The sequence below is a fragment of the Emydura macquarii genome, unplaced genomic scaffold, assembly GCF_026122565.2.
Source record: "Emydura macquarii macquarii isolate MOO-44397 ecotype Brisbane River unplaced genomic scaffold, CSIRO-AGI_Emac_v2 contig_915, whole genome shotgun sequence".
In the NCBI taxonomy this organism is placed as follows: Eukaryota; Metazoa; Chordata; order Testudines; family Chelidae; genus Emydura; species Emydura macquarii.
This window is the reverse complement of record NW_027131052.1, coordinates 1,747,485-1,760,490: the sequence shown is the minus strand read 5'-3', so window position 1 is coordinate 1,760,490 and position 13,006 is coordinate 1,747,485. Positions and strand designations below refer to the sequence as shown.

Sequence of the window (13,006 nt, the reverse complement as noted above, 5' to 3'; positions counted from 1 at the left end):
GAGAAATCCTGTGCTGAGGTAAGGTGTTGTCCCACAACTGAGAAATCAGGCCAAGAATATTGTTTCATAATGAAGCAATGAAACATAGAAAGAGTGATGTCTAGCAGCGCCTTTAGAGTGCACGGCTGAGAGAGATTCTGAGCTATTTGAAATACGTCTCAGCTGATCATCATCCCGCCATTTATCATGGACACGACTGTGGAGTTCTCAACTCATTTCACAGTCGTTTAGTTTTTGTTTCTTATGAATCTGGTGCTCAAGAAAAGTCCTTGGAGAACAGGGAGAGCAGCATTACAAGCTCATCCACACCACTGCTCTGCACCATTCCGTTCCATATGCGTTCTCCTACCAGCCTCATGACCACAGTACCTGAGCCCCTTCTAGTTGGGCATTAAGCGAGGTGACTAGCATCTGTCCCATGTTCTGTCTCTTGTCCTCTCCTCAGAGGGAGAATTGTGTGTTCAGTGGAACATTTTGCTGCTGTGTAGTGTGGTTAAGAACATAAGAACGGCCATACTGGGTCAGATCAATGGTCCATCTAGTCCAGTATCCTGGTTGGGTTTTTTTGTGCATGTTGCCAAGTGCTGATGTTAGAAAAAGCCAAGTCTAAGAAGTATGCCTTGCAGGTCGACCTTGTCTGAACCATAGCTCCAGGAGAGTAGGAAAAAAGAAGTCTAGTCAGCTGTCTGTCCTTGGCCCATTCTGCTGGGGCTAGGGGAGAAAATGGTGCCAACTGTGATTTCTGTGACGTGGACATCTGTCCACTAGGTAGGCCCTCTCATTCATTTCCCATAGGGGACCACGTCACATGTGATCTGGCAGGGGACACGTTGCATGGCAGGTCCAGACTGTCAGCGCATTAGCTGCCTGGCAGCAAAAGCAAAACATTTTAAGATTCGCCTTTTTGGTGGTATTGAGAAAACAGTGGAAGGATAAAAGTTCAAAGCTCTAAGCTGAGAAACCAAAGTCATCTGCTCTGTGTGCAGATGTGTTGGCTGTGCTCCCAGCAAGGGGTAACTGAGATGTGACGGCTCTGAAATCAATGGGCCTGCAGCAGTGTAACACTGCTCTGCAATCAGAATCAAGCCTTTTCAGGGAATTCAGTCCAGTGACGCATATTTTAGTTCCCATGGGGGGTTTGCAGGAGCCTTACGCTGATTTGTTTGGTGGGGTCTCGACAGACAGACAGACAGACAGTGAGAGGCTTTGTGCAGCTCACAATGTGAATCCCCACCCATTGCAGTCACTGGAAGCACACAAGATCTGATCTTCACTGCGGGCTGCCTAGTGCAGACTCTGTGCTCATTCTCACTGTTCCTCCGCTGCTGCCAGCCCTGGAGCACTGTGCAGGGAGCCAGGGCAGAGTGGGCAGCAGGGGCCGGCAGCACGGCTTGGAGACAGGAATTCTGACATACTGTGGAATTCAGGTCTCAGGGGAAATGCTTTGGGACTTTCATTTTTAATGTGCACTCACCATTGAAGTCAGTCAGTTTCTGAAGGTTCTCTCCCAGGTCCGCAGTAACCGTCAGCGCCTGCTTCACTTTGAGGTTGGTTTCCCTATAAGAAAAGCAGGAGTCAAACGCTTACATGACTGGTCACTCTTCCATTCCTGGAGCTGATCTCACTCATTACAGTCAAGGTGGAGCTTTCAGTGTCTGCAGGCAGCATCTCCGTTCTAAGAGTCAAATCAGGATCATTTTTACATGGCCACACAGGGAATATAGTCCCTTGCTACTGTACGAACTGGCTGTGCACCAAGTCAGCTGATCCTGCGGAACGCTGGGTACGGTGCAGAAGAGGTGTCAGAGGGCTCTGATCTCACGCCATCTCTGCAAAGTGTCGGGCTGCTCACGTCAGCTCCCTGAGCAGGCCTCTGTCTAGATAAGTTCTGGTATCACACACATCTCTGTGGTCTCTGAGCATCTTTGTGGGTTCTGGGCCCTCTGTCACCGCACACTGTAGCCTGCGGAAGTTACTGCAACCCTGGGACCAGCCAGCCAGGTAGGTAAGGATGCCGTCCCATGGATCTGAGAGGAGCACAGCACACGTTCAGAGCTTCCTGGCATTATCCCCTGAGCTCACATGGGCAGAACTACAGCTTCAGTCTCTGGGCAGCAGGAGGGTTTGGATGGCTACATGGGTTCGATGCAGCCTTCCCTGAGAGGTGGCGTTCTTTCAAGTCTCCCTTAGGCCTCTGAGCCCATGGAGCCAGGCCAAGCTCCACATCTGAGCCTAGCTCCAGGCCGCCGAGAACAGGTAGCACACAATCTGGCCCGACAGGTGAGGGCGGCTTCCACCGTTTTCCTAGTAACAGAATTGGAGTGTGGCCGAAGCCCCAGTTTGGACACCCTCTACAGAACGAGGGAACGCAGTGGGTCACGGGGGGCAATGCTGGGAGCTATCGACTGAACGGCCACGGTGGATATAAAACCCACACAGCTGTTGTGAGATATTCCAGGAACACACATTCTAAACTACCAGTGAGTCTCACCAGAATTGTCACCATGAGCATTGTAAGGCCTTTTTGCATGTGAGGCTCCTGCAGTTGGCCAGATGCTGCTGGGGAAGCAGCCATTGGTACTCTGCTCAAGATACTTCCCAGATGAGGGGGAAATGATTGCAATAGAAGCTTTCTCCCTCATCAGAGAGCTGTTCAGAGGAATAGGTAATGGCCTGTGCTTTTGAGTGCAGTCTTTACCCAGAGCAAGTTTAAGGCAAACAATTATGCCTCCATCTCGTGCTCAAATGCACTTAACAGGAAAGGTGAAATGAGACTTGACCCTTTGGAGAAGAAAAGGCTCAGTGCGTGAGGCAGGAGAATGTGCCGTAGGCAGAGCTCTCACTTAACATGCAGCGTTCTCCAGCCAGGAACCAGAAGATGCTTACATTACAGGCAGTGCTGAAAGAGCATTCTAGTGCAGGGTTAGAAAACATGATCACGCTACACTTGCTGTGTGCAGCCAGGTACTGGTACTGGCCGGAACAATCAACGCTTTGTGGATTCATCTCTGGACTAAACAATATAGAGAACACAGAAACAGCTGGGCCTCACGACAGCAGGATTCACCAGGCAAAACTTAGTCTCGCATTTGTAGCTGAATGGCCAGGCTTACTTACCCATCCAGTTCAGCCGTCTCGATGTACGTCAGGCTGTGCGGCTCACTGCTCGAGAGTAACAGTAAATCAGCCTGAAGACAAATAAAAGCAGGGCGGTATGAGCGCACACAGCTATAGAACAGCAGCTCCAATGACGTTACCTTGAGATCTCAGGACAGAGGATACAGTTACAATACAACAGGCTTCCACAAATTGAAAACGTATTGGAAAATCTCTGGGCCAGTTAGCTTCACTATTGAAGAACTAGTTTATTTGTACAAAAAGTAATTAGACCGTCACCGCTCACGTGGCTGGAATGAACCGCACTCACCGTCACAAAGTTGTTGTTCTCTAGTTTTATGATGTCTCCCACTTGGATGTTCATCCATTTATCAGCCTTCAATCTGCAAGAGAGTTCCCTTTAAATAGTCACAGAGCATATGGCATTCAGGGCCCTGCAAGAGTCAGCTGAGCTCTTGAAGCCTGTTTGTAAGTAATATAGGACTTGACTGGGGGCAGGGGCTGTCATTCCGTTCTGTGTGTGAACGGCACCTAAGCACAATGGGCGCTGGCCCATGACAGGCTCCTCGCCACTACCCATGTAAATAAGCAAACAGATAATAAATGGCACTCATGCAATTGAGAAGTAGGCTCCATAATAGAAGCATGGCACGGCTGTGCACTATTCCACTAACAGAACTGACTCTTCCTTCTCTCCTGCTACAAATCCAAAATCTAGGTGGGATCATGGGGAAGAGATTCCTTTCTGCATTTTAAGCACATACCACTAACATTACTTGGAAATTAGCGCAAACATTTAAGTTGTCTAAGTCCCTTAAATAAGATCAGGTGGTGCAAAGGCAGCTCTGATTCTCTGTGGGTCTAGCTGTCAAAAAGGGCAGCTAAAGTTGCATGTGTGTATAGTCAGATTAGTGCTGTTCATGGTCTTTTTTTAATGCACAAAGCAAGGTGTACAGGCATCCCGCTGCCTGTCTGCCACCTCCAGTTTACATGAACAAATCAGAGTTTCTGCATATGCAAAAACTTAAGAGATGAAAAATGGCCAGAGTAGTTTTACAGGCAGCACTGGGTATGTGGCCCTCGCAGATCATATGGAGCTGATCTGGGTCTCAGTGAAGTCATTAGTAAAACTCCATTTGAGTTCCAAGTCCCGCCATTTGAAAGGTGAAGCGAGTTATACGTATTGCTATTTGAACGTATCTGTTTAACATAGATGCTGGTGGCAATGTGACTAGTTTCAGATTCACTTGCCTGAAAATGCTAACAACCGCCGCAAATTGCTGGTTTCCAGTTTTATTTAATGGTTCATGTCATTTGGCGTTTGTACCATGCACTGGTATCTACAGTATTGTGAAAAATATAGGGCTACCAAACACTTCACCTCTGTCAGCAGCTATGCTGCCCGGGCAGTTGGGTCATCATGGAACAGAGAGTACAGAACTCTTTTACTTGTCACAGAAGCCTAGGACCCTACCACTTGAGCAAAAGGAAATTCATTGCTAGCAGTGTGGTGCTCATGACACACACAGTTAAACAGTTTTGATTCCATCCAATAGATGGCAGTGGTGTGTGACAGAAGTTTCTTGTAGTTGTTAATTTAACATCAAAGTCTTTGCTTGCTGATCATGTCTAGCTCTGTTTGCTCAGAAATTAATAAAGAAACAGATACGTGTGACACAAGGGAAAGCAGTCATGTCTGGTGTCTCTGGGATATTTTGTAAAATAATCTGTCATTGTCAAAGCATACAGCTGGCATCTCCTATCTAAAATCTATAGCCCACCTTTTCTTTTGTGTGGGCTGATGGCTTTAGTATCGAAACTGACAAAGTAACGATACCTTTTGCTATTCATTAACCAGATACGTTAACCAAACAACAGCATACAGCACTGTGAACAATTAACTTTCCTGGGATGCTTGCTACTTGGACTGAAGACTGCATAGTAAAATCTAGCTGCCTTACACAGAGGGTGAGTATGAAGAAATAAGATTTGTGAAGCACCTTGCAGACTTTTGGATCCCGTAAAGTAAAATAATAATAAAACTCCCATTATCTCCAGCAGAAGTAGGATGGAGACAATAGATGTACATAGTACTGAACGTTAATAGTCATATTTGTTGAATCTGTCAGAAATGTTTATCTTTTTCAGAAGCTTCTCCTAGAGACAAACCTTCAGCCAAAATTTCTGTAAAGAACCCAGGTTTACCTGCCATTAATCAGGACCTGGACGGGACGGTTATTGACGTGATTGTCACTTTTGTGTCGATTCTGAAAAACATAAAAGTTGATCAGGGTGTTAGAAGAAACTTCCCAGAAACCAAGCATGTGTGATCAGAGGGTAAAGCAATCCCATTTCAGGATTCCTGCCCTGCTGGAGAAATGCTAAGGGCATAAATGCAAGAGCAGAATAGTGTCAGAACTTCTTCTGAGACCCTGGCTATGCTCTTAACACTTCTGTTTAGGGGAAACCTAGTTTAGATAAATCCGAAATCCCAATGGCCCTGAAAGACAGAAGAGGAGAAATACCCATACCCATTACCAGGGCCAACCCTGCCCAGGGGCTGCTGCCCTTCACCCTGCACTTTAGGAGAACCAGTGCTTTTGGGTGCTCTCCATCAACATGCATCCATGATCCAAGGACTCCATTCCATCTCTCTGGGGTCTCTTCACCCAGCACTCTGCATCTACAGTCCCTCCGCATTTTAGGCTGAGTAGTCAAGTCCACATTTAACTCTAGCAGGATCTGGTGCAGAGGGTTGGCTGGGGGGGGTGCAGGGACTGACAGGCAAAAGGGACACTGGCATGAAAGGAGCCTGCCCCCCCTCCGCGGGGAGAAAGCGATAGACGGGCCCTTGTGTGTCATTTAACCCGGAGCCCCACAAAACCCAGGGCTGGCCTTGACTTCCACAGTCATGCAAACGAGGTGCTTGGAGGAATCCATTTCACCGCTGCTACAAGAAATGGCCATAAGGGTTCTGAGTGTGTCCCTTACTTCTTAAGAGGGCTCTTCACGGCCCACACTTCAGAATGAGATTTCTGTCTGTCTTGTTCAGAACTGCACGGGTCTCTTGTGTGACCTGATGAAATGGCCACAGAAAACCATAAGTCAAAACACCCGGGATGGGATTTTGGAATGCACTCAGCTGAAGGCTTCACTCTCCTCCCATTGCAGCCAGGGGGAGTTTTACCACCAACTTCAACGGGAACAGAGGTAGGCTAATGCTGAGCACCTTTGAAAAATCCCACCCTCGCGGTATCCCAACTTCCTCCCTGATGTGCTTTTGGTTCTACGGTGCTAAGAGGAAGCAGCCAAGATTTTCCAACATGGGTGCCTAAGATCAGACTCCTACATCCATATCCAGACATCCAAATAAGTGGCCAGATCTTCAGAAGTGTTGAGGGCTCCACAGTCCCATTGAAGTCAGGCAGAGCTGTTGGTGGTCAGGACTTCTGAAAATCTAGCTACTTATTTAGGTAATTCAATGTGAATCTGAAGCCTGTCCTCAGCTCCCCATATTAGCCCTAGACAAACTCTGCAATTGCACCTCCCTCCCCCCCCGGTTGTATTCATTGTGAATGTTTCACTTTGGTCATGGCACTGGGGAATCTCACATGCACATTCTGAACCAAGGGCTGTAAATACAATCATCTTACAAAATCATCAATGGCATCCTTGGCGCCCGACACGGTCAGCACCAGCACCAGAGGCACCACAGTTGTAAACCACGACAAAGAGGAAACCTGAGGAATGAGCTGCAGGAAAAGAAAAGTTGGGTTTTAAAAGCTTTACTGCCAATGTCGCAAACAAGTAAATAGACTGAAACAAAGCACTGTATGCTAGGGAGGCTGCTAAAAGCTTTTATTCTGCACACAAATCACAGAGAAAGAGATGGAAATTCTGCATTATCATTTACACACAAACCTGCAAAGGCGTAAATGCAAAGAAAAAACATATGTTGTGCTCCTTTAGGATGTAAAAGGGGGCCTTGGGAAAGGGAGGGGATTTATTTCCCTCTGTATTTTTACATTAACAATACGAGGTCCCAACTTCTCTCTTTTTTTCTGGAGGACTACGGCAATGATATTTGCAGGCCTGGGATGGTGGCATCTCAATAGACTGAAACATGCCCTGTATTTCCCCCAGTCCTTGACTGTGGAGGATGGGATGCCAAGTCTTAGCGCTGGTCTACACTTAACAGTTATACTGATCTAACTCAGTTAGGGGGGCGATTTTTTTTACCGGTAAAATGCCTAGAGTGGACATAGCTACAGTGGTGTAAATATGACTTTTCCCAGTATAATTATTCCCCTTCCCATATGGGAATAGCTCCCCTGGCATAAGCACCTTTATGCTGAGATAACTGTGTCTGCATTAGGGGGATTGTATAATTTATCTATACCGCATACAGCAGTACATATTTCCAGTGCAAACAAGCCCTCAGTATGGAAGAGAGGCAACTTGGGATTCAATGTTCTGCTCCACTGTTCTGTTCCAGGCCCTACAAATACCACAGAAGTCCTCTGAGTAAAAGAAGAAAGGACACAGGACCTGATATTTGTAAATGGTTGGGGAGGGGGGAGAGGGGAATTGAAAGGTAAAAGACCAATAGCCATCTTTATGAGCCCATCTTGATCAAGGCAATAGAAAAGCACAAACATTTTTTATTTACAGTTCACCTGTAAATGGTTCAGCAAAAGACACTGTTGAAGAGTATTAAGGGACCTACCCTATACATCTCATCTACAGAGTAAAGACAAACAGTCACAGTGTCAGAGACTAGTAAGAAGGCTGTAGTTAGAGTTGAGGAGGCATCTTCACTATAAGCCTCTTTTTTTAGGTTCTTATAATTTCCTGAAAATTGTCCTCATGAGCGTAAATCTCCCGTGTTTGCTCTCAGCACCCAGGTGAGGTGTTAAAGTTTAGTAAGCTTCTGTTTAGTCATTTCTGGGTTGTCTGAGCATGGAAAAGGTGATTTTAACAGGCTAATGCTCCAGGCTTGTTTGCACTTGGATGACTCTAAAAAGACAAACTAAGAACATCAAACTTGCCATGGAACCAGTACTCCATGAAATGACAAAGTACATGACATTTATCATTGTTTCAGCAAAGTACCAAGGTGCCGAGATGCTGACACAGGCTTGTGAGATATGCTCAGTTTTCAGGAAGAGAGATATTATAATCAGGAATGGGCATAGTTCAGCCCAGGGCCCTCTATGAACCTTGGAGTTCTACAATGGTGCCTTCTTCTACCACATCCTTTGTTAGACCCTGCACACCCCAGCATGCTACTCTACCCCTGCTCTGAGCAGAGAGCAACAATCTGCTCATTTTATGTAAATGAGCTGCACCAGTCAAGCTCCTTGCTGCAACACCGTCAGTCCCATGGAAATGTTAGCGGCTGCAAAGCCAGCTCTCTCCGTGTGTTCTCCGTTCATGCAGCTGGTAGATACCAGCAGTTTATCTTTGAATAAGAAGATCATAGATTCATAGACATTTAGGGTTGGAAGGGGTCTCAGGAGGTCATCTAGTCCCACTCCCTGCTCAAAGCAGGACCAACCCCAACTAAACCATCCCAGCCAAGCTTTGTCAAGCCACACCTTAAGAACTTCTAAGGATGGAGATTCCACCAGCTCCCTAAGTAACCCATTCCAGTGCTTCACCACCCTCCTAGGGAAAAGCTTTTTCCTAATGTCCAACCTAGATCTCCCACACTGCAACTTGAGACCGTTGCTCCTTGTTCTGTCATCTGCCACCACTGAGAACAGCCTAGCTCCATCCTCCCTGGAACCCCCTTTCAGGTAGTTAAAGGCTGCTATCAAATCCCCCCTCATTCTTCTCTTTGCAGACTAAACAAGCCCAGTTCCCTCAGCCTCTCCTCATAAGTCTTGTGTTCCAGCCCCCTAATCATTTTTGTTGCCCTCCGCTGGACTCTCTCCAACTTCTCCACATCCTTTTTGTAGTGGGGGCCCAAAACTGGACACAATACTCCAAATGTGGCCTCACCAATGCCAAATAGAGGGGAATAATCACTTCCCTCCATCTGCTGGCAATGCCCCTACTAATGCAGCCCAATATGCTATTAGCCTTCTTGACAACCAGGGCACACTGCTGACTCATATCCAGCTTCTTAGCCACTCTAACCCATTGGTAAGAGGCTAGGGAGCTTGTTAAAAAGAAAAGTGAATTCATACCTGAAGAATCAGCAGGAACAGAAAATAGGCATTGGCTATTCGCTGAAACTGTTCAAACAGGTTGAGAGGCAGAAAAGTGAAGAAATTGTATTTTGATGTTTTAATTGAGTTGTTCTGTGGAAACAAAAAGCAAACAAATGGATGGTAAAACAGGAAAAGGAATTGCAGCACGTTTCAGCAGGGCTTTACTGGTTTAAATTTAGCAATAACATTGTTCACGGAAGCCACACACAAACATTTCCTTTTCCCCAATTCACTCACACTGAATTCTGAGCAACAGAATTATTTGGGGAACCAGTGAAATTACCGTAAGTGTATAACACTGCAGCTCCACGTATATCGGTAACACTAACACTAACACTAACACTAACACTAACACACACACACACACACACACACACACACACACTTTACTCAATTGTGGAGGAAATATTTGTATTCTCTTTGCAACTGGCACACAGCTAAGATTTTACCACCTTGTCCTTGTTTCTGGTAGCATCCACAGCATGATAGCTGCTTTCCAAACAGCGATCAGCTGCTACCCTGAGGGACTCCACATGTAGACAGGCAGGATGGGGGGTAGACAGTAGAAGGAAGGCTAGAGTACAACTGAAGAGTAGTGTGTTCAAGGCAGTGTTTGGTCATCTCACAGCAATATAGGGTTAATGCAGTGTTAAAAATAGATAAGCTATATAAACTATCCATAATTATTAGCTTTGTCAGCTGGTTCCTCTTTAGGTATCATGGCAGAAATGAGACTTTAGATGGGATTTGAACAAGGAGAGGGGGCTTGTAATTTCGCTCAAGGAGAGTGTTTCATGCTCAGGTGCCAGTAGCATGCAATGGAGTTGTCACCGGGGGAAGGAGACTGGCGCTGCTGGCAGAGGAGAAGGGTGATGCAAGAGAAGGGCAGGGGGATGCAGAGTTTTGAATGCAGAACTGGAGAAAGCCGAATGAACGGAAGGTGTCTGGGCTGTGTAGCATAAGTTCACTACCAAGCTCAGAGGTCCCCTGGGGCACTGCTCAGACCTGTCTATTCAGTCCCTTGCTAGTGACATGCTGATGCAGACACCAATACAACATTCATTCCGACTCTGCTCATTTATTTCATGCAGTGGGATCTGGATTTGCTAGTTCACCACAACAGAGCCCTGCAGGTTTTACCAAGCTCCACTTCATTAGCTACTTAAACCGCTCGTAACCTGAGGGTCTGAAAAGGCTAATGAATCGGATGCTTCTGCAAAGATGGTTCTTCGCATGCCCCCAAGCAGCCATCACAACACAGCAACACAGCCCCCAAGACAGCAACACAATGTTCTCTTGGCAACTTGCAACTGTTATTGCCCTGGGCTCGCATTTCCTGTTTCCATCTTCTCTCTTTTAATTGCAGGTGCTCCGGCCGCATACAGCAGCCACTCCTACCTCTAGCCTCTTCAGACTAGAGAAAGGCCCAAGCTGCATAGTACAGATCTCGGTTTGAGTCTCCCCAAAGCTTCAGGGAGCTCTGATCCAGTGTGCTGATAAAATCCCAGCACAGCCCATGAAGTTGGGATCTAGGGATGAATTTCCCCAAAGTCTGAGTGGTTCCAAGGTTAGATCCTTCTCTGCTTTGTAACCACACTAAGCTACATGGTGCCAACTGTCAGTGCAGCCTGCATCTTGTTGTCCACCAGGGAGTGTGGTTACCAAAACATCTGTCATCATGGCTATAGGTCAGGTATTATCTCATGGTGATGGAAAAGATCGAGCAGCTCACCGTTGTCTGGGCCCTTCCTGTGAGAGAGACCAGGCCTACAGACATGGCATCTCCCCAGTGAACTTACTACAGTGCAGGGGTTCTTTTAAAGAAGATAGTCTGACATGCTCTGTGAAGACTTTGGTGAGGCCACATTCAAGTGATGCATTAGAACACCAGATAGTGGCTATCATCTATCGAAGCGTGAACATACACACTGGGAAAGGCCAGTGAGATGGAGCCAATGGGGGCTTCTCTGCACCAAAGAGAAGTATGAGAGAAGACTCAACCATTAGGGGATAGAGATGGGCAAGAAGGCCAAAAGTGGTCTCTTTTATCTGGGGAAACATTTTAAGAAATAGACTTTCAAGCTTCCCCCGCGTGCTATAATTTAAAGGGTGCACTGGATTTTCTTTTCATGTGAATTTTTTCTTGGTGAAAAGTGCCCGAGCCCTGGGGACTGACATCTTCTCAAACAGGATTAGCACTGGCAGCATGAATTCAAGATCACTCCAAGTCATCTAAACCCTGCTCCCCTCTAAGGATGTCCCCATGGCCTATTCAGACCTTGGATTCCCAGCAGAGAAGCCAGCATTGGTTGCTGGGATGCGCACATCTCTCCACTAGAAGATGTACTGGCTCCACCAGTATGGGCAATTGAACAGATGTTGCACAGTAACAGCTTTTAGATTGTGAAAACCAGCAGGGATGGATTTGATTTGGTGGCATAGAGCTTCACAGGGCATTCTGTGGTGCACCGAAGCCCACTCTCAATCCGCTCACTAATCCAGTCCCTCTCATGTGCACACAGCATCACCTTAGGAAGTTGCTATTGTCATGGCAGCACTCCAGTGTAACCACGCTGCTGTGGTGGTGGATAACGCCATTTCAGAGATTACCATAACTCTTCTCTATGTCCAGACACAAAAACACGAGCAGCTCTTCTGCATGAGTTCGATTTTTCATCCTACCGTCCAAGCCAATCTAAAGTGCTCTGCCAGAGCAGAGATGAAATCCTTCCTTCATGGAAACCCTAGCACACATCTCCCAGTCAACGGCTGATGGCTGCACTCCACGAAAGAGGAGAAATGCGGCTTCTTCTTCTTCTTTTTTTTTTTTTTTGTAAATAGCACAGTATGTCTTTTGCCATCACGATGTTGTCTGTGGGCAAGGCATGATGGGGATTCACATTCCCCATCACAAGAACAGAATTTTATCAACAGTGATCCCTATTTTTAGGCTACCCCTATGGCTGAATTGTTATCTAAAAGCGCCTCATTTCAAGGTTACGTGCTTAAATGGTCTTCCTCCACATTGCAAGACCTGAAGTAATGGAATATCATCATCCCCATTAAACAGGTAATAAACCTGAGGCACACAGAGGTTAAATGATTTGCCCAAGGTTTGCACACAGTGAGGCTGTGGAAGAGCTAGGAATAGGACCAGTTTTCTTGAGTGCCAGTCCTGAGCCTTCACCCCTGAAGCATCTTTCCTCAGGCCCCAAGTGGCCTCTAGAGAGGCTCCTTACCCACAAACCTTCACTTCCACCTAGAAAGGAGACAACAGGGGCCTCAGACTCAAGAAGACAGTATATACTGGGAACTGGCTTCAGGTATCATCAACCTTTAGTGGGAATCATGTACATTATGGGAAAAATTTGCTTTGAGAACACTCAAATTAATTAAAATGGATTTGGCAACAGAAATTTCAGAGGGTAGATGGGAAGTGAGCACAGTGGTATATTTAAATTCCTGCATTCTATTCCTGTCTATAAATTACATCAAGAAAACCACAAGTGAACCAGAGCCATTCATTTCATTTCCTATTACCATCAGGCAACTAAACACCCAGGCTCCAAATGCTAAACTTCAAGAATGTTTCCACCTGGGATTTTCTACAAGCTGGTTCATGATCAATATACTGTTTATTGCGTGTCACCCTTTGGTACATAGGGTAAACTGCA

The 13,006-nt window shown here is 46.3% G+C and overlaps 1 protein-coding gene across 2 annotated transcripts in view; it reads right to left on the bottom strand.

The window, feature by feature from the left end:
- Positions 1 to 13,006, bottom strand: part of LOC137149916 (phospholipid-transporting ATPase ID-like) — a 112,305-nt gene that overhangs the window by 55,394 nt on the left and 43,905 nt on the right. For both annotated transcript variants that reach the window (XM_067543566.1, XM_067543567.1), the window contains exons 4-9: positions 9,309 to 9,422; positions 6,771 to 6,869; positions 5,323 to 5,384; positions 3,428 to 3,500; positions 3,118 to 3,188; positions 1,475 to 1,557 (exon numbers count right to left, since the gene is read on the bottom strand). In XM_067543566.1, the coding sequence (XP_067399667.1) occupies positions 1,475 to 1,557; positions 3,118 to 3,188; positions 3,428 to 3,500; positions 5,323 to 5,384; positions 6,771 to 6,869; positions 9,309 to 9,422 (502 nt within the window). The remainder of the gene's footprint in view (positions 1 to 1,474; positions 1,558 to 3,117; positions 3,189 to 3,427; positions 3,501 to 5,322; positions 5,385 to 6,770; positions 6,870 to 9,308; positions 9,423 to 13,006) is intronic.